Source organism: Ochotona princeps, chromosome 13 (genome assembly GCF_030435755.1).
Source record: "Ochotona princeps isolate mOchPri1 chromosome 13, mOchPri1.hap1, whole genome shotgun sequence".
NCBI classification, from domain to species: Eukaryota; Metazoa; Chordata; class Mammalia; order Lagomorpha; family Ochotonidae; genus Ochotona; species Ochotona princeps.
In genome coordinates, this window is record NC_080844.1 from 39,826,027 (window position 1) to 39,846,187 (window position 20,161).

At 39.6% G+C, this 20,161-nt stretch overlaps 1 protein-coding gene across 2 annotated transcripts in view; it reads right to left on the bottom strand.

The window, feature by feature from the left end:
* The window catches only part of MYOF (myoferlin), a 144,501-nt gene that overhangs the window by 60,030 nt on the left and 64,310 nt on the right, over nucleotides 1–20,161 (bottom strand). The window contains exons 14-23 of one of the 2 annotated variants that reach the window (XM_058671952.1): nucleotides 19,142–19,210; nucleotides 19,007–19,050; nucleotides 16,689–16,771; nucleotides 14,499–14,537; nucleotides 12,687–12,811; nucleotides 11,712–11,828; nucleotides 8,118–8,295; nucleotides 6,993–7,117; nucleotides 3,865–3,971; nucleotides 1,316–1,508 (exon numbers count right to left, since the gene is read on the bottom strand). In XM_058671952.1, coding sequence (XP_058527935.1) covers nucleotides 1,316–1,508; nucleotides 3,865–3,971; nucleotides 6,993–7,117; nucleotides 8,118–8,295; nucleotides 11,712–11,828; nucleotides 12,687–12,811; nucleotides 14,499–14,537; nucleotides 16,689–16,771; nucleotides 19,007–19,050; nucleotides 19,142–19,210 — 1,080 coding nt within the window. The remainder of the gene's footprint in view (nucleotides 1–1,315; nucleotides 1,509–3,864; nucleotides 3,972–6,992; nucleotides 7,118–8,117; nucleotides 8,296–11,711; nucleotides 11,829–12,686; nucleotides 12,812–14,498; nucleotides 14,538–16,688; nucleotides 16,772–19,006; nucleotides 19,051–19,141; nucleotides 19,211–20,161) is intronic. The other variant, XM_058671953.1, reaches the window with a different exon arrangement.

The window sequence follows — 20,161 nt, forward strand, 5'->3', positions numbered from 1 at the left end:
TAGGAAAAGTAGAAAACAGAAGTTACTTGTACATGTGTGTTTTCAATGGTATTTCTACCCACAAATACATTATTACCAGCCTGCTGTGGTTTGAATGTGTCCCCCAAATTTTACGAATTGGGACCTTAATCGCCAGGGCAGCAGTGCTGACAGGTGGGCCTAATCAAAGATGTTTAGATCATGAGAGCCTTCATGAAGGGATTAATGCCATTATTTTAGGAGCCAGTGAGTTATCTTAAAGAGTTAACCAGCTGTAAAAGCAAGAGCAGCCCCTTGTTGGTTGTTCTCTCTGGATCACCTGTTTTCTGCCATGGGATAACACAGAACTAAGGCCCTCATCAGATACAAGTCCTTCAACCTTGGATTTCTCAGGCTACCTACAGGAGTGAGAGTGGTAAACTCTGATCTGTGCTATTGTGGCAGAGAAACACAAAACAGACTCAGATACCAACTCCTAAATACCTCAAGGGCAGGAGGAGGAGTCGCTTCACTCCCTGGTTCCGGCCCACGGAGTCTGGTGAGAGACAGTATTTATTCAGCACTTACTGGATGTCCAACACTGTCCTCTAAACCCTTTAAGCATTTTCTCTAAGTCTTAATGTGCAAATGCCATGAAGCATATATCTCTCCATTTCACAGCTGGGAAACTGAAATCTACAGAGGTTGAATAGTAAAACTAGGATGGCTGATCCAGGATGCAAATGCAGGTTTCTCTGGCCATAGCCAAAGCTCATGTTTTAACCCTGTATACCCTGCAGATCTGCAGCTTCCTTACTCAAAACATTTCCTGACAGTTCTGAGGAAATCCTAAGGATTTGTGTGAAGACCTTTCCAGGACCACCAACTAAAAAATTTCCCAACCCTGATTTCACTTCCAAAAACTATTAACATCCCTAGCTCAGAAAATCCTTTATTTTGATCATTAGTCAGATCTGCTCAATATTGCAGGTAATGTTTTCACCAGACACCAAAATTCACATTTGTTTAAGTCTCATATAAAATGGCACCATATTTGCATACAACCTGTACACACCCTCCCATATTCTATAAATTCTCTCTAGATGACTTATAATGCTTAACACAACTTCTATGTAAATAGCTGGTGCACTGTATATTTGAGGGAATGGTCAATATGGATGCACTGTTTCTTCTGAAAATTTTTAATCCATGGTTGGTTGAACCCAGGATATCGAACCTGCAGATCTGGAGAGTCAAATGTACTAGATGCTCTAGTTACTACTCCTCTCTCCTTGATGCCATCCCATAGACACCTTCTTCCATATCAGACAATGCCTTTGAAGTTTAAAAGTCCCACCTCTTCAGTTAGTTGCATTAACTTATCAAGCCAGTCTTCAATTTCTAACAATGTGGACTTCACATCCGTGGCTTCAGCCCTCATCTTCACAGCTGCTTCATTTATCTGGGAGAGAGATTTGGACCGCAACCTTTGGATCTGAGTGTCAAGAATTGTGACATTAGGTCTTCCTTCAGTGAGAGGCAAACTGTATCTAAAAATAAAGAAAAACAGAATTTGATGAATAACCTTCTGGGCTCCAGTACTGTCAAGCTCATTTGGTTAGGTTTCCATTTTGTAAGCTACACCCACCTATTAACTGATTCTATAAACACTGCATTGCTTAAGCTAAAGTGGACTATATCTGGCACTACAAACCAAATAGGTTGGTTAAATTCCAAAGCAATTTCTCAGTTTTGACCTAGGGTCCACAGAGTCATTGTACAGAATATGGAAACAGCAGCAGATGAAAGGAGGCAGCAATCTTCTGTTCTTGTGCTTCCTAGGACCATTGTATCAATACACAAAATGATGTAGGGGTAAAGAGGACAGAAATCACTTAATTTAAAGGCTCTTAAATTAGGAACAACGCCCTAAAGGCAGTCTGTATGTAGATGCCTGTGATTCCTGAAATTTATTGAGAAAAGCTTGCATGTCTAGCAACCTGTGTATGAACTGTGGCTCCACCACTTATGAATTCTGTGACCTTGACAGTCATTTAGTCTCTAGTGTGGGAACATAGTATCATCTTCCAGGGTGTTGTAAGAATGCAAATGAATGAATATATGGAGAGCATTCAGAATGGGACCTGCTACTATGAAATCTAACTGTCATTTTCATCATCATTTCATCAGTCTTCATCACCACATTGGATTCTTAAAGCATTCCATGAGCTCTAGAGAGACTAAGAGCCACTTATGATCCAAATGCTTTATCAAAATAAGACTTGGAGTATCTAGTGATGGGACCGTGACCGCCCCCACCCCCCTAGGATTATAAAAAGCAACTGACCTAGGGCCAAGAGAACCTCCTGCGCCAGCACTTTCCTCCCCGTGTGGCAGGGTGAGGTGGACAGCAACTCCAGGAAGTTCCACTCACATTGTCCCCACCTAGAATTTCCACTCTTTTGAATTTCACCCTGAGTCTAAAATGAAGGAAATCCTAGCAAGATTTCTTTAAACATTGGATTTCCTGTTACATAGTTTGAGAGATTTCAATTTCAGTCTTCAAAAATAGTTTTTATAAGAAGCATGTTAAAAAAGAAAAACCTGTTTAGTTCAGTTAACCCTGAGACTCACAGGCATTTTCTACATCAAAATTATTTGTAAATGCTCCTATTTGGTTTCACAATAATGGCAACAGAAACACCCTGAAAGGCAAAAAAAATATCTATGGGACTTGTTGACTCAGAAGTAACACTTGCAATTTTTGATAAATACAGATACCTCAAAGAATTCCCAGAAAAATGAATTCAAAGAAAGTTTATTTTACTATAAGAAAGTTTAAAATTGATACATATGAAGAGTCTCAAAAGATAATTCAAAATGTGTATTATGGAAATACCAAGCATGAATTTTCAATTTTTTAAACTTATTTTTTGATTCTCCAACTCCATTAATTTTTTGAACTACTGTCACAGATGTTGACCACAAAATATGGAATGGAAAGAGGTACTGAACTGGCAAACCTGACTTGGGATTCCCTTTTCTTATCTGTAAGTTGAAGATACTGTAAGAGAAGATTCCCCTTCTCCCCCCCTTAGGACCCAGTTCTAAAGTTCTCTGAATTTAAACCAGCACTCAGCAGTACAGAGACATCAGCGGCGGGTCAGTAACCTGGCTCAACCACTAGAAGGCACAAGCAGACAGGGTGACATGGGGCTGAGAGGGGCAGAGGGGAAGGCTACGGTTCCTGCTGCTTGTGGAAAGCATCCAATGTGCTTTTCTTTTAGAACTTCTCTGTTCTCTGGCTTATTAGCTAATATCTAAAAAAAGTTAGAATGAATCACTTGTCTTTTGGATTTCCAAATGTCAAAAAACCTAAGCTGTTTCCCGATTCACTGCAAGGAAAGTCCTCTGGCTCAAGCCAAATCTACTGACTTGTGGACGCAGTATTCACTAAACTCTCAGAAAAACAGTTTAAAAGGCTGCTTCTGAAAGTATACTTATGAATTATGAATATTATTCTGAATGGTAAACTCTACATCCCATCCCCACATGCCATTGTCCAAGAGACAGGAGTCAGTCTTTAGACCAGTGGCCACCCATGGACTGAGGGAACGCAGAGCCACAGACCTGCGTTAACTCCCCTCCCTGGCCCAGGGGTCTGCTTCCGGTAGTAGGGTCTCAGCCTCACAGGCCACTTTAGAACTGGCACCAAATCAGAAAGGTGAATTTTTCCTGGTGATGACTCAGAGACTCCTCCCAGCAAAAGCTTTTTAGGAAGCTCACAGGACTCAAGTTCCTTTTTCAGATAAGCATCAAAAATGATTCAACAGAATATTACAGTCTCCACATTTGCAAGAGGTAAACACAGCTGGGAATTCAGACACAGGAATAAGATCACCATACCTTGTATCTTCTATTACGTCATCTATCAGCTTCAACCACAATTCTGCCAACTGGTTTGCAGGAATTTTACCTTGTATCCCTGATTTTAGAGCCTCTAGGTTTGATTGCTAAGGAAAAGGAAAGAATTAGTAGTTGTATAATTTGCCATTATATCTAATAAAAGTTTAGTTTCTGTTTATAAGAAACAACATGTGAGTCAGATTTAATTGCAGCAAAGTTAGAGGATTTTTCTTCTTCACTTTTTTTCCTTCAAAACACAACCAATACTATCAGGTTTGAGCAGTAAGACAACCCTTCTACATAGTTTGACTTTGAAGCTATATAACAAAACATGAAACAAAATTAGCAATATGGAGCAGGAAACCCTAAAGTGACATAAAAATGGAAATAAATCAGCCTAATTACTTTTGGATGAATAGCAGTTACACTAAACTAACCTAGGTGACCTTTAAACACCGCATATTGACTACATATCCTGAGTTGAAGGAGAAAAATCATAAATATATCAAACTCTAATTAGTGGCTTATTTTGTACAGTGGCTTATCTATAGAATGTCAGTTTCAATAAGTAAATACACTGGGACAAGGAGGCCAGGTTGCTGTGTATTGGAGAAGGAATTTATAAGAAGAAATAAGACCAGAGATAATCTGGTGGTCCTAGACTGGAACTGGGGCGTTGCTATGACTCGCAACCTTTACTATATTGACGGATGCAGAAATAAGCGTGTGTGTGCCACAGAGAGAGAAAGCACAGAGACAGAACAAGTTTGTCTGCTGAGAAGGCTTAGCAGCACTGACATTTCTGTACTAGTGAGCACCCTCATCCCCAAACCTTGTTTCCTAATTCCCATCTTCCATAAAAAGCAACCAGAGCTTCCTGGAGAAACAGAGACTCCAGGGCCAAGAGAGAAAGAATTATTGTGACATGCTGAGCATCTGATAACAGACAGACTGATGGATTCAATCACAGATATCAAAACTCCTGACCTTGGAAACCCAGTGTCCTGTCAGACTAGCATGGAGTCTGTTTCATCAGTGGAGAGAACCAGAAAGAACTGGGATTAAAAAAAGAAAGTGAAATAATACCCCAAATGACACTAGAATAGAAGTGTGATTAATTCTCTATCAATTCCCTTGAAATAGGAGATTGGAAATAATACAATTACTTTTTGTATCAACTGTGACATTATTGTGTGAGCATTCACGTTAATTTACGCCTATAATTATCTTTCCATATTATACTTATAGCATGAGATAATCTTTTTCAATATTGCCATAGTGTTAGATCAGGTGTATTTCAAGAATCTCACATGTTTTGACCCAAACCTGATAAGAATTCAGATCTTAAGAAAAAAATGAACTTAATTTAGAAATCAAAACAGGACCTGACAGAAGTAATTTAGTATCTTTTTAAATAAAATTATTTGTTTAAAAATCAGAGTTACAGTGAAAAAGAAGAAGAGACAGAAATCTTGTATCTGCTGGTTTGTTCTCAAAGGCCACAAAGTGTCACAAAGGCCAGGGCTAGGTCAGGCTGAAGGGTCTTCAGGGGCCCAAGCACCCAGCCATTAGTAGGGAGCTGGACTGGAAGTAGAGCTGATGGGACATGAACCAATGCCCATATGGGATGTCAGTGTCACAGGCAGCTTTCCGCACTACACCACGACATCAGCCCCAGTATCTTTTACTTAATTAGAAATATCTCAAACATATTTCCCTTTTCCTTGCCAATGTCACTCAGATGGGTAACTATAGATACCACCCCAACTTCCAAACAAGGTTAGTTGCTGGGCACTGGTTCTTTTTTTCAATTTTTAATTTTCCTTTTAATATTGTTCATATAATTTAGAGGGCTTCTGATTAGGGTGAGGCAGGTCAGATATGGAGGAAAGAAGCTGGGATACATGTTTCAATTTATTTTTTTTTCTCCTGTCTCTGCAGAGCAGGCGGCAAAAGGAGCTCCTCAAACTACATCAGCACCCCGGAATGGGGACAGTGGTTTGATGATGCCTGAGACACTCCCAATGTGAGGAAGAGTGTTCTGAGGGTGTTACTTGAGTGATTTAGATAGTTCTGAGAAGCTGTTGGTTTCACTGCTCCAGGGTGTACAAAATCTTTCCAAGGTCTACTGGTTGATAAAGTCCACCCTAGTTGAAACCACAGAGCTAGGAACTGTTGCAAAGCTTAGCTAGGAGAATTTCAATCCATTCTGCTTTCCATCCTCTGACATACTCTACTGACCTAAATGAGCTCACAGGCATGTCCCTCTGTGCATCTAGGCATGCTGTCCACTGCACAGGAATCAGCAATTGAGGAGGCCCAGTCCTGACACATGCACTCCAAGGTCGGATCACACACCCTGTGATTTTTTCTCTGTGGCTGGGGGTTTGAGTCCAGTGGTCTAGTTTAGGAGTTGCCCAAGAAACCTCATTTGGGCTAACCTCAGACTTGACTCTTGTGGGGCACTGATTTTTTTCACTGATTCTTCTTCCTTAAGTGGAGGTTTGTTGTACCTATAGCAAAACCTTAAGATTCTTACTGGTTTTGCAATGAGTGTTCTCCATACACAGATTTTGACAGAAACCATGAGATGCTCTGCTCTTGCCTTTCCCATCCTCTCTTCTTCCATAGTAACAAATTTTGATTTGGGCATCTGCCTACTCTGGTTGAGACTACATTTCCCAACTTCCTTGTAGTTCGATGTGGCTCAGTGACTGGATTTTGGCCCTGGGAAAGGGATCAGAATCAAGCATGTGTCTTACAATCTTCCTCTTCATGGAAAAGACCTGTACCATCGTCTCCACATTCCTCCTCACTTGCCAGCCTTTTCCTCCATCTCGCCACCCCTCTTCCCATACACTGCAGAGTGGATTTAGTGGGGGAACTTCCTCTTCCAGGCAGACAATCTTAACTCCTTAGTGAATGCAGAGCAACCAGGGAGAAAGAAATTGGGTCCCCAACATCACTAAACTTCTATATGAGCTGTGAACCATATATCTAGTGTTAAAGAAATCACTATTTTTCAGGTCTTGTATTTCATTGGGTTAGCCTGCATCCCAGTATATAGTTCACTATATCTGGTAAAGAGAAAATGTAAAACAAAACAAAACAAAACCAAAAACACTTACCAGCTGTTCCACCATGACCAGGAGAGTGTTCACCGCATCCAGGCGATGACTGATATCCTCCCAATATGAAGTCAGGGTAACAACTGGCTTGGTGTGGCCCCAGGGCAAGTAATAGTAATAGTTCCCTGGTAGGGAATATTGGCAGTCAGGGAATGCTGGACACTTAAACAAGACGCCATGTATCTTAAAGACATATGCAACATGAACTACTAACAAATCCATAAGCTTGGGGTGTGGTTTGAGGTAGTCTCATCCTTTTAATTTATTCAATTACATACATGAGGAAGAGTTTCTTTTCATTCAGGCTGCCTTGAAAATCTTATTGAGTACCCTAGTAAATTGAACACAACAATCATTCAAAATTGATTCATTGAAAGCTTTAACTAGCTACATGGAATTTGGTGCCACTTACACATTTACAGTTAAGGATAATCAGCTGACAGAGTCTAGGGTCTTTTACATTTTAAATTGCCTGCACAAAAACTAGATAAAAATATGGCAATACTGTTGGGACATTTGACCAGAATTCCTCCTTTCCTCTTCTATACTCAAACCGTTGAATATTATAGTATTCGCACACATTTCCTTCAACATGATTTAATATACACAATGTAAGCTTCTTAAAAGCTGCACACCTCTGTTCAAATCCTGTAGTTAATTCTCACAGAATTCAAGTAAAACTAGTAAAGCTTATATCTAAAGGTTGCAGCAGTGGTGAATAAGAGCAAGGGTGCAGAAGTTTGACCTGTTGGTGCCTGAGCCAGGCTCCCAACTACTTCAACTACTCAAAACAAGACTTGGTGCTTGAGGAACATGGAAGCTGCTCTGGGGTCTTAGAATTTACCTAAGCTGCTATCTTGGAACTTTACAAGGTACAGCTGGGGCTAAGGCTGGGCATGGGGGTTGGACAACAGTGAAGTTCAGCTCCTGGCAATGGGACCTGCAACTTCTTGGGATGGGTCAGCCTTGAAGGTGCCTGGACCCAAACCATTCTCTCTTCCTCAGGCAGCTTTTGCATTTCATTTTCTATATGCTGTGGAACAGTGACTGCCAGGGGAGAGTACCATGCCTGCTTCTTGCCCTTTGATGTGACCACTGAGCATACACACACACACAGGATCTTACCATCAAATACAGCACGGCTATACTGAGTCGTTGATGCCAACGGCTTACAGGTGGCATCAAATTTGTTGCCATAGTTCCCAATGCTGACTTCAAACTGAATGGCTTCTCCAATGTCTTGCAACAGAGTGGCCGAATGGAACACAGCAGACAGGCTGTACTTCCGCCTCCGCTGGTATTTCTGTAAGTGTGAGCAGATGAACATTCAGTAAAACTCCTTTTGTTCTTACTAAATCCACTTTGTGGATTTTCAGTAGATGTAGTTTTAAACTGAGCAATTAGTGCTGAATTAATACCAGTTAGGGATTATCCTGGATTTAGCAGTTTCCTTTGTGCAAAGATGGAAGTAGAAGGATGTTTACTGCAGTAGGGATTGAAATACAGGAAGAAAATGAGAACAATACAAATGCCCATCAGTAGACTCTTGGTTAAGTTACGTTACTTTCACATAATTCAATTAAAGGTCATAGATGTCACACTGTCCATATGTGCAAACATAAAATTCATAAGTGAATCCAGTAAATACTTACTTAACATTGGCACAGGCATGAAAAATGTTAGGAAGAATATAGCTCAAACTGTTAATAACAGTTAAGTTGGAAAAGGTGAAGGTTATGGTCAATTTTACTTCTCAACTTACATATCTTTAAAATTTGGGGGGAATCAAGTATTAATTTCCTAATCAGAAATAACAATAAAGATGTTAATGTTAATTTAAAATTGGGGAGGAGGGGAGGGCTGGCACCATAGCATAGTATGTTAAACCTCCATATCCACTGCTGGCATCCCAGTTTGAGTCCTGGCTGTTCCACTTCTGATCCAGTTCCCTGAAAATTATGTGGCAGGGCAGCAAAAGATGGCTCAAGTGCTTGGGCCCTTGCAACCCTGTGGGAGACCCAGAGGAAACTCCCGGCTTTGGACCAGGCCAGCCCTAGCCACTGTGGTCATTTGGAGAGTCAACCAGCACATGGAGGATCTCTCTTTCTCTCTCTGTCTCTGTAACTCTGTCTTTGAAATAAAAATAGATAAAATCGTTTTAAAAAGAATTAAAAACAGGTCAAATCCAGTGAATTTAATTTTCTTAAATAAAATTCAAATTTTCTTCTTTCCCTTTTACTTCATTCCATGATCCCTTAAATTTCCCTTCCATCCTTTTTTGTATTTTTTGTGTTTTCCTCCCTACTTCTTTCCTTCCATCATTTCTCCCTCTCTCTTTCCAAATTATTGATCCACAGAGAATTTGCAAGTGAAGATGGACTACACTGAGTACCCACTAGTCTAGTAGCCTTCCTTTACAGGTACATATGAATCTAAATCTCTCCCCCCCCCAAATCCCTGTTCAGATCACATTTCTCCTTTGTGCACCATGTCGTCACTGATCTTCAGGCATCTTGCAGTCTTCCAATAGACATGCAATGGCTCCCATACTGCATTATTTTCTGGACTTTCTGCCTTTTAATAGACCTCAGCTGTTCACATGCGGATGCTATAACAACAGTCTCTGAGTATGTGTGTCCAGCTAGGAGAAGAAAACATCACTGCCTACTACCAGGAAGTCACATTAGTTATGTGTTCCACTGGTCAACATGTGACACCCGCAGGTGACCGTACTCAAACTGCTTCACAAATCTTTCCACATTGCAAATTTAGTTCAAAGCTCTTACAGAAAGCACATAGCTCTCTTATCCTTCAATCAGATTTAATGGCTGCATAGGTATTGAACTCTGGCACATGACAGATTTTTGATGCATTTGCTTTTTGTTCAATTGCTACCTCACTACCAATTTTATACCACAATCAATAGTAAAATACGGATGCCTTTGCCACTAGGATATTAATAAAAAATGATATGATCTCTCTAGGAGATTGGCTGACTCGCCTTCATTATCCATCCATACCATGACTTACTCAATTAAATGAAATACATCACAACTGGGTGTTTTGATCTCAGCAGAAATATTGGTCACACATTTATAGAAGTTCTCAGTCATTTCAAAAACTTATGTGTGTGCGTGTTTCTAAAAGTAGTAAAATATACATGATGCAGAATTGACCACCACTTTTACTGGAGAGAGGTTTGGGACACAGGAGCTCTCCTTAACTAATCACGTTTGGGGCCAGCAGAGAGGCCTAATGGGCTAAGCCTCTGCTGGCAACCCATTTGGGTGCCAGTTTAAGTTCTGTCTGCTCCACTTGCAGTTTAGTTCCCTGCTAATGTGGTACAAAATCAGTGGAAGATGGCTGAATTCCTCAGGCCCCTGCACACTACGTGGTAGACCCAAATAAAGTTCCTGGTTTCAGCCTGGCCCCGTACTGGCCATTGTGGCCATCTGGGGAATGACTCAGTGGATGGATGAGCTCTCATATAATTCTTCATTTCAAATTTTAAAAATTAAAAAAAAAAAACGAATCACAACTAATTAGGCCCACTGAAGTACGCATGACTCAGGAATGCTGGGGAAGTTCTGTGCTTTAAGAATAGGAAGTGATTTATGTGAGTCAGGACTTCTTCTTTGTCAGCCACTTAGGATGATGAGAGAGGGAAAGGAACTAAAACTAGGAAACATAACTTAGAGCCTGAGTCTGGACCCAGAGGAGAACGATCAGTTTTCCAGTCAGAACAAACTGTTAAAACAAGGGATGGAAAGGCTGTAGCAATTTCTTGGGAAGGCTCAGCAGTGGAAGGGGTATGCTGTTGTCGGCTGTGTTGGTTCTACCTGGACCTCTCCACATGACGTAGGATTCCCTGAAGGTTCCCATGCGCATCTCTCACGATACCCAGAGACCCTCACTGTGGTGAGACTGGGTCTGAACAGTATGGCTTCTGGTTAACAAAACTTCCCACACAGTTACAGTGTGCACAAGCCACTAAAGATGGAGCAGCTGCTTGGACCACCTAGCAAGCACAAACTCCAAGAGGAGCACCCCTACTGTGGGCTCCCCAGGCACTGGCAGCTTGGAGGTCTGCCAGTCCCATCCCTTCTGACTTCCTCTCCACCCTCCAGGCATAAAGGTGTGGGGAGGAGAAGAACAACACACACCAGTCACAGAAATCAAGGGCCCCAGCTTTTGTTCCAAACCCTCTTCAGTAACCTTGGAGAAAAGCTGCCTACAATTTGGGAAAGTTGCAAATTGTAATCTATTGGACACAGTTGGATGTTGTTGATTGTGCAGAGTTTTGGGGCTTTCTTTTTGATCATCAATGACTTCTGTTCACCCTAGATGAGGTGATAGAGAGTTGTATTTTACAAAGTAAACCTGAGGAAGTAGTTTCTATCTAGAGGAAACTGATAAGGGGTATCTATTGGGCAAGATAAATTTTCAAGCATATTAGCAAGGGCCATGTTACAATCTGCTTTAGGGATAGAGCAGAAATATTTCTTTCCTCTTCATGAAGTTAGGACAATGCCTCACAGCTTATTCTCATGGTGAAGGAAGAATGTAGAGAATGATCATTCCCTCCTAAAGAAGATAAAGGACTGACGTGTGGCTCAGCAACTGGACTACTTGATCCAAAAGTGTGAAGACTGAAGAATATGAAATATCTTCTTAAAGGTCCCTTTCCATACCAGGCATGATTCATATTCCAATGCTTACCTCAACAACCAGCAGGTCATCATTGGAAATGGGCTCAAGCTTTTTATCTGGTGGTGTCTTTTCAAGGTAAGTGCTTAATTCAACCAATATCCTGCCTCTGTAGGCAACTCCTTCTCCCTGCAAGCCAATAATACAGGATTAGCCCTCCAGTCATGGACAACAGCAGATAATGTTCTTTCTCTCTACTTAGGTTAATACAGCTACAGAAAATTTATCTGTGTTAACTTCATTTTCTCTTCCCAGAATAAGAAGGCTGCCACACTGGCGACCAGTGCAAGTCTCAGAGTATCCAGGAAGGAAGAAGGAAGATGTTTTGGGTGTGGCTGAGAGTGAGTATTGAGAGTGAATCCTCTTCCCATGTACTCAGCTACAGAACTTTCTAGAGAGGAAGGGGAGAACCTCCACCTTCACAGCTGATCTTCCACATTTCCCCTAACAGCTTTTTTCTCTCTATGATAGTCCTTTGTCAAGTCTTGGGAATTAAGTAAAACACATTTGGCTTCTGTCACAGTGGAAAAAGGACTTCTTATGTTTGGGCCCCCATGCCTTCATCTGTGAAATGAAGAGGTGGATCTGTTCAGAGATGGGGAAAAAATGTCAGCAGGCATTTAGCTGCCAATTGTTTGCTACAATCCTGGGACATAACACTGAAAGAATTCCAAGACAGCACCATGCCTTACTAGGAAAGAGAACCAGCACAGATAACCAATGTGTGCCTTGAGTATGGAAGTTGGAGGAAAGGGTGGCTATTTGCCACCAAATGTGATATCCTCAAATGCCTCTTCTATTCTTCATTACAATACTTGAGGAGTGCAAGACTTTTAACACTTGATCAGTTGTATGGGGTAGGTACGTGTGTGTGCATGTGTGCATGTGTGTATTGGGGGAATGAACCCTAAATATGATACCTAATTATAAGCATTCAAAGAAGGAATCACATTAAACAATGCTAACAACCTTAGCTGAGCAACTGACCTTTCCAGAGTTGAGGTCATCATAGGGGTCTGGGAATCCCGTGTACTCTCTAGGGCTTCCATAAAGGTTCAGGTAACAGGGTCCAAACGTAGGCACAAAGCCCACCTCTGTTTCTCCTGTAGTTGCTGAGAGATAAATGTCGTCATTAGATTTTAGGCTTTTAATATTCAATTTATTGAAATAAATATTAGTTATTAGTTAACTAAGTGAGATTACTGTCCCCCGTAGGGTGAGTTAGTTGTGTTAGTGCAACTTATACACACCTATGTGAATTGTCATATTTCCATTTCCTTATTGCTATAAGATGTTTTTAAAACATTTTGGGAATTGTTTAAGTAAAGCTGTTCTTTTAAAAAACGATATTCTAATGAAACAAGACTTTCAATTGATTTTCACATTTTTGTAAGTTTATAACTGGCACTGTATTAAGAAGAAAGATCTTGCTGCTTTGAGAAATCATTTAAAAGGTATATCAGATTTATTTTATTTCTTCTCAAAAATATGTCATTTAAAATTTAAAAATATGTCAATTACTATAGGGTTTGCAAAATATTGTTAAAATGCAGTTTTCATATGTAATGATGAACTACCTGTCTATGCTTTTAAGCAGGAGTCTCACTTATTATTTTCTATCTCCAAAGGTCATCTGACCTACTCTGCATTTATGATAGCCTTAACAAGACTATTCTCCAGCAAAGGGCCCAGAAAGTAGAACAAGCAAATAGCTGAATCAAGGCAAACTGTGAGTGAGGATGGAGAATTGTTGGAGCCAAATCTGTCAAGTTCACTACAAACACAGGACTTAAAATTCACACAGAGTCTATTTATAAGCTAATGAGATTGATTTAAATGAAAACAAGAATTTGGTCTTTTTGTCAATTACATAAAGGTAGATAATTGAGAGTTTGCAAAGCTTTCCCTATGCAATCCTTTCTCCCAGCCATCACATGCTGGGGTGATCATGCTGATTTCATTGGCAACCTCGCTAAACCTCAGACTCCTCACCTAACACAAGAAAACTTGAATAGTGTTGGTCAGGATGGAACAAACTTGCAAAGAATGGTAAACACTAGACAAACCAAAGTACATGTCATGGTGCCTCATATTTGGGAGGAGAAAAAGTGGGAAATGTTCAGTATCTTTCAACCTGTATATCCATGCTGGAAGTGAGAGAAGTTATATGTTTTAGAACAACTAATTTAGGGTTCCATGGTTTTTCTTGCTGAACAAACTGTAAGAAAAAACGTTTTACACTTATTTGCAATGATGTCAAACAGGATAATGTGCATCTTGAGAACATGAGACATGTAGCAAAGCCTAGTTAGCACACAGTTTGAGCATCCCTGATCTGAACATTTGAAATCTGAAATGTCACAAACTATAAAACATTGCATGTGCCAACATGACACCACAAGCTTGATGGGTCAGTGTACACATGCACAGAATTATTAAAAATTATAACTGCATGCACAAAATTGTTAAAAAATTTTGTTTTGAATTACCTGAAGGTGATATGTATACAAAACACAAATTTTGTGTCTAGATTTTGATCCTTCTCAAGATATCTCATTTTGCATATGCAAATATTCCCAAATTTTAAAAAACTGAATCTGAAACACTTCTGGTCCCAACCATGTCAGAAAAGGGATACTCAATCTATGTTTAAGCTCAGCCATGCAGCTAAACACAAAAATTATTGCACCAGCAAATCTATTCTCGAGACAGCAAAAAGTTTCTAATAGCAACCAATCAATATATTCTCAGTAAAAGCAGACAGGAAGATGTAAGACAGCAAAATTACAAAGCATAAACCTGTGTATGATGCAGCCCCAGCTCCCGAAGATGAGAAATCTATGTTGTAAAAATGATTGGTTAAACAAGAGAAAACATGGTTATTACAAAACAGAAACCAAAAAGTTAATCAAATCCAGTGCTATGTAAGTTGTTCAGCAACACCAGAAAAATCTCAAATTCAGACCCAAATTACATGATCCTTCTGTAATGCGTACCAAGTCTCATTGGTTAATTGTAAAATGGTTAAAACCTTAGTGACAACTGGCAGAATCACCATACTTGAGCACCGTTCTTACCAACCCCAAGGAGCCAGGCATCTACGGCCAGCCTCTCATGACTGAAGGAGACTTGGAAAGGTTACCAGCACTTGGTATTTAACAAAAGCTTCCCTTGACTTATGGCTACCTTAGTTAGGACCAAGTCAAAAAAACTCAAGTTAGTTTGGTGTGAGGTGTATAAACACAGGCCTTGTACATGATTTGACTCCCTACACAGTTTTTCTTTAATGCAGGACAGGGAATGACAGCGTATATGACAGCATGTCTCCTGGGCCTGCAAAGACGGAAGGGCTCAGGCAAGGGCTGAAATTGCTGGTAACCATCACCACCATTAGCCCTGCTTTTTTCCTTTTCTTCTGGATGTTATAACCATATCACAAAATAAAATGCTTATCACCAAATATCCTGAATAATTACCTTTAAGCAGTATTTAATGCTACAAATAAACAGCTTCAAGTAATTTTTACACTCCTCATATAGGTATAGCATGTTTTTAAATTACTCTATAGGTTACAATTATGATTGAATCTACAGCAGTCATGTATTGATTCTTCAATTAATAAAAGGAGGCTACTGGTACTTTTACCGTTTACCAGATTTGATATCTGGTTCTGGCTCTAGTCTCCTACTAATGCCAGTCCTGGGAGGCAGCAGTGATGGCTCAAGTAATTGAGTTCTTGTCACTCATAAGCGAGACCTAAACAAAATTTTCAGCTTTCAGTACTGGCCCTGGTCACTGTAGGCATTGGGAGAGTGAATCAGTAGATGAAGGCTCTTTATTAATCTATTTCTGCCTCTCAAAATCTAAAAACCAAAAAAAAAAAAAAAAAGACAAACGATTCTCACATTGTAACAGTCATATAAATGTTGTTCTCTGCAGAGGAGAGAAAAGGTTGTGGCATTTTTCTTCTTACAGGTCCACATCCCAAGCTCCAGGCTACCCAGAAGAGAACATTCAGGTGGACTCTTTCCTACCGTTTATCATGGCTGGACATAAAGTTACATAAGGCATTATGTTCAGACTGCATCCTCTTTGTTCACCTCTCTCTTTCTCTTGGGGTTTCTAAATGTCTTTCCTTTTTACAGTCTTGAGAGAAGACATCTTTACCATATCATTAGCATCCTTCAGATTGTTAGTTACTATTATTGCCTCAATTAATATTTGATAAAAAAAAATATGTAAAGTCCTCTCAAACAAGATGTGGATGAAAGCAAACTCAAGTTTCCCAAGACAAAATTTGTATTAGAATCTCTCATCGTACTCATGGTGTTTAATCTACCTGTAATTATAAGAAATTTTGTTTTGGCAACAAAAAATAGGATGCTGGAACTAAGGTGTCACCACCAGATACTTTCTTTTATCACCTTTATTTCTTCCCTCCATTCTCTGTTTTCACTTTTGGCATGTGCACAGAACCATGATGATAGTCTTAGTTGAGTAGTTGTCAAGCAGGGAAGATAACCAAAAGCAAGTGTTATTAGTTATCCATGCTTGTCAAAGTGAAAACAGAATACACATTATCCTTGGGATTAGAGATCACACAGCTCATTGGTATCTAAACCCATTTTTCCTGCCAGGGAATTCTGTTGAGAGGAAATAATTATCTCATATTTTGGTGGACTTGGGTCAGTATTACTCTAAAAAAACCAAGGTACTGGCACTCTGTAATGACATTCAAAAATTATAAAGCAAGTACTGGAAACGAGGTTTGGATGGGACAAAGAAACATACAATCTGTAAACTGTTAACTCTTTCATTTAGTAATTGTTTCGCTTGCCATCACCAAAACATCACTGAAATGGTTGGTTCACTTCATTTATCGTGTTTGAATTTTAAGAAATCAAGTCTATTGCTAGGCAGCCACCCCAAGTCATTCTTCCTCCAGAAGTTCTGCTTTTGGTCTCATTCCACATCCGCTGAGTGGCCTACCTTCTACTTCCCCACCGGAGGCAGCAATTTTAGACAGGTAGAGATATGTGGTTCCAACCACATCATTTTTGGTAAGACGGTCCCTGTGTTAAAAAAAAAAAAGTTAATGTTTCCAACTGAGAAGATATGGTATTTCAATAATAAAAAGTAGCTCTGGGAAATTCTTCAGACCTCCGAAATACTGGACTGCGGGCCCCAAGCTTCAGTGTATTTGCCACCACCTGGAAACTCTTCCCTCTCATTTCCTAATCAAGCCTTTAATAAAACAAGCCCTGTGGGTACCAAGAGTTTACATTTATACATGTAACCTAGATGATACTAAAGATGAGGATCTTCTAACCACCCTTTACAAACACTGGCCTAGTGGGGCAATTCAATCTACAGTAATCAAAATCAAGACGTTTTATAGAATAGTCAATGGATTTTCCCAAGACTACACTCAATACTGTTATCATAAAATGAATTCGTCAACTACAAGCATCTTATGTGATTATTATATTACATAAAATAGGTGTTTATATTTTTGACTATGTTGATACTGATTACTTTGATGATTTCACAATTATAATGGGTCACACCTAAGGGTCCATCATAAGAAGAAAATTCCCCTCTAAAAACATTAAAATATTTTTGAGCACCTACTCTGTGACAGATGTTTCTCTGAATGTAGTTGCTTGACTAAAATCTAAATTTTGTCTACATTGGGGCAAATATACCCATGCCAAGCATATACAAACTTGTGTATCTTCCATGGGTATCTTAGAGAACCTGTGAGCCTAAGCCATGAAATCATCTCCGGCTGGGTACTACTTATGAACATGTTCTCTCCTCTTTTCTTTCCATTCAGCAGTGGGCCCACTCTAAAGTCCTATTTCCCTTGGGAGGGGACAAAAGCTCACAGTATTTTGTATTAAGAGAATAATATATTGGCCTACAAAAGGACACTCACTAAGTACAATTAGTACGAGGAAAGCATTATTTATAGGTATTCAATCACACATAATGGAGTTTGAATTTTTTCTTTCCATCCAGATGGATCCAGACTACATTTTAGAAAATCCTTAGTTTTCCCTCAGTTATGCAAATACCCTGAATGGTCCATAACCTAATATGTGGCTCTGAGGATTCCCTGGTAAACCAAAGATCTCACTGTATGTTCTCATCTAAAGTATTGGCTTTGAGACAACAGAGTCAGAAATAAGCACCATATTTAAAGTGGCCTGAATTAACTCTGGAACGGCTCAATCAGCAATCTTCAGTGCCCAATAGGCCAGTGATCACCTGAGCTATGTGGGGTCAAAGCCATACTCCTGAGTGTCCCTGCAGCCCCTGGAGATTCTTTAGTATGTAGCCTAGGGGTCCCATGTGCCTTATAACTCTCTTACACTCACTGGAAGAGGCATTTTGTCCTTAGGGCTCAAACTATAGCCCTTAATTTTTCATGATTTGGTCGGTGAACAAGGTGAGACCTATTTCCCTCCTCCCAACATGCCCTGTTGCCACAGTACTGATGAATACTAACATAAAAGTCAAATGGATTTGGCCGAAGGAAAAACTGAAGGTATGCCCACAGGCTGGGAGCCCAACTGAGGTTGTAAGCATCTGAGTGGCTGTGGGCATATTACTTAATCTCTCTGAGCCTCAATTCTTTATCTATAAAATGAAGCTAATAGAAGTTTCCACCTGCAAAGAGTTACTCTAAAGATTATGTGAGATAATGTGGGCAAGGCCCTTGGCACAGTACCAAACTCTTAATGGTACTCAGGAATGGCAGCTATTATAATAAACACTGATAATGATAGAGGCAATAATAAGTATGATGACAATGACATGTCATATTTCTACTCTCAGAGAGCTAAAGGCTACCAGTCCAATATTCTATCCAACTGGAACACTGCAGGAATTGTCTCATTGTGGCCAATCAGTGCAAAGAAGCTGATTAGAACATTTCAGTGGCTTCTCTTTGCCACTCTACTTTCCTTTCCACTGAAGAATTTCTCTCAGAATGTTTTGGTGTTTCATCCTCAAAAATGATTCATCTATTCATGAAGTCAACTTTGGACAGATTAAGATAATGAAATCCAGAATTTATTATCTTGGTGTACTTTTGTTTATGAGAATTTGAACCAAGATATCCAAAAACTGTTCTGCAATAACACTATCATTACATTTTCTTTGGAAGACTCCCAGTTCTGGGAGCATTTTGTTCTTTTCTTTGGAAGGAAAGCAACTATACTGAAGAGATTATCTAAATTCATGTTGCATGATATCCAAATATTTATTTAATGTTGAATTCGACACATCTGTTTTCAACTCACCAGTCATATATTGTTAGTTTTATTTTTTCACACATTGAGGGAAACTGTTAAAACGAAACAGAAAAAAGTCGTTATTTTTCAATTTATTCAGTAACTATTAAGTACTTTTTTTTCTAAAAGAAAAGGAAGTCAAACCTTGATCTGCAGATTAACGATTTGATTCCACTCAGGGTTTGCATTTTTCTCAATTATATTTGTGCAAACCTGCAAAATCATCAAAAGACAATTTTCAGATATTCCATTTTCTAATTTCTTAAATTTACAAGTTATGTTTTTAATATGTACCTACTGATCTATGACTCCAGCTGCTTACATATTATATACTCAGTAGCCTGGGTAAGTTTTATTTTTCTTGATAAAATGTATTTGACAAAATATATGAATCTAACACTGATTTTTGTTTCTTCTATGAACTAAAATCCAAGTGTTCCTTGGTTTTCAATTGTCATTTTTTTCTAACATTAATGTAACAGACTAAGAATCAAGCTTTAACATTTATTGTGCATTGTCTTATAAGCATCTCACTGTTAACACAGCCAAACAGAGCTCTGGATCTTGCCCACCAGCCTTATCCAAAGAGTTCTTCTTCCACTGACTCCATCTCTGTTCCTCCAGTTGCTCAGGCTTAGAACCAGAGTCAGCCAAGTCGCTTATCCCCTCAGTGCCTAATCTAGTCTGTCTTGTACAGATTCTGAAATGTTTCTTCTCTGGACATTTACACCTAGTTCCTATCTGGATACTCCTTTTTAATGTATTTTTATTTATTCGAAAGGCAGAGTTGGAGAGAAACAGATATCTTCCATCCACTGGTTCACTCCCCAAATGGGTGTATCACCTGGGACTGAGCCAAACCAACCCAGGAGCCAAGAGTGTCTTCTGGATCTCCCACATGGATACAACATCTTCAGTGAGCTCTCAAAGTATTCTTAGAATATGAGAGGTCTGTGGCTAGGATGTCACATCTCATAACAAAGTCCTTGGTTCAGTTCTTTCTCTAATTCCTGATTCCAACTTTCTGCTAGTGCAGGCTATGTCTGCAAGGCAGAAGGTGATGGCTTAGATAATTAGGTTTCTACAAACCAAACTGCCATGGGTATTTGAGGAGTGAATCAGTGGATAGGAGCCCCTTCTTTCTCTTGGTCCATCTCACTGCCT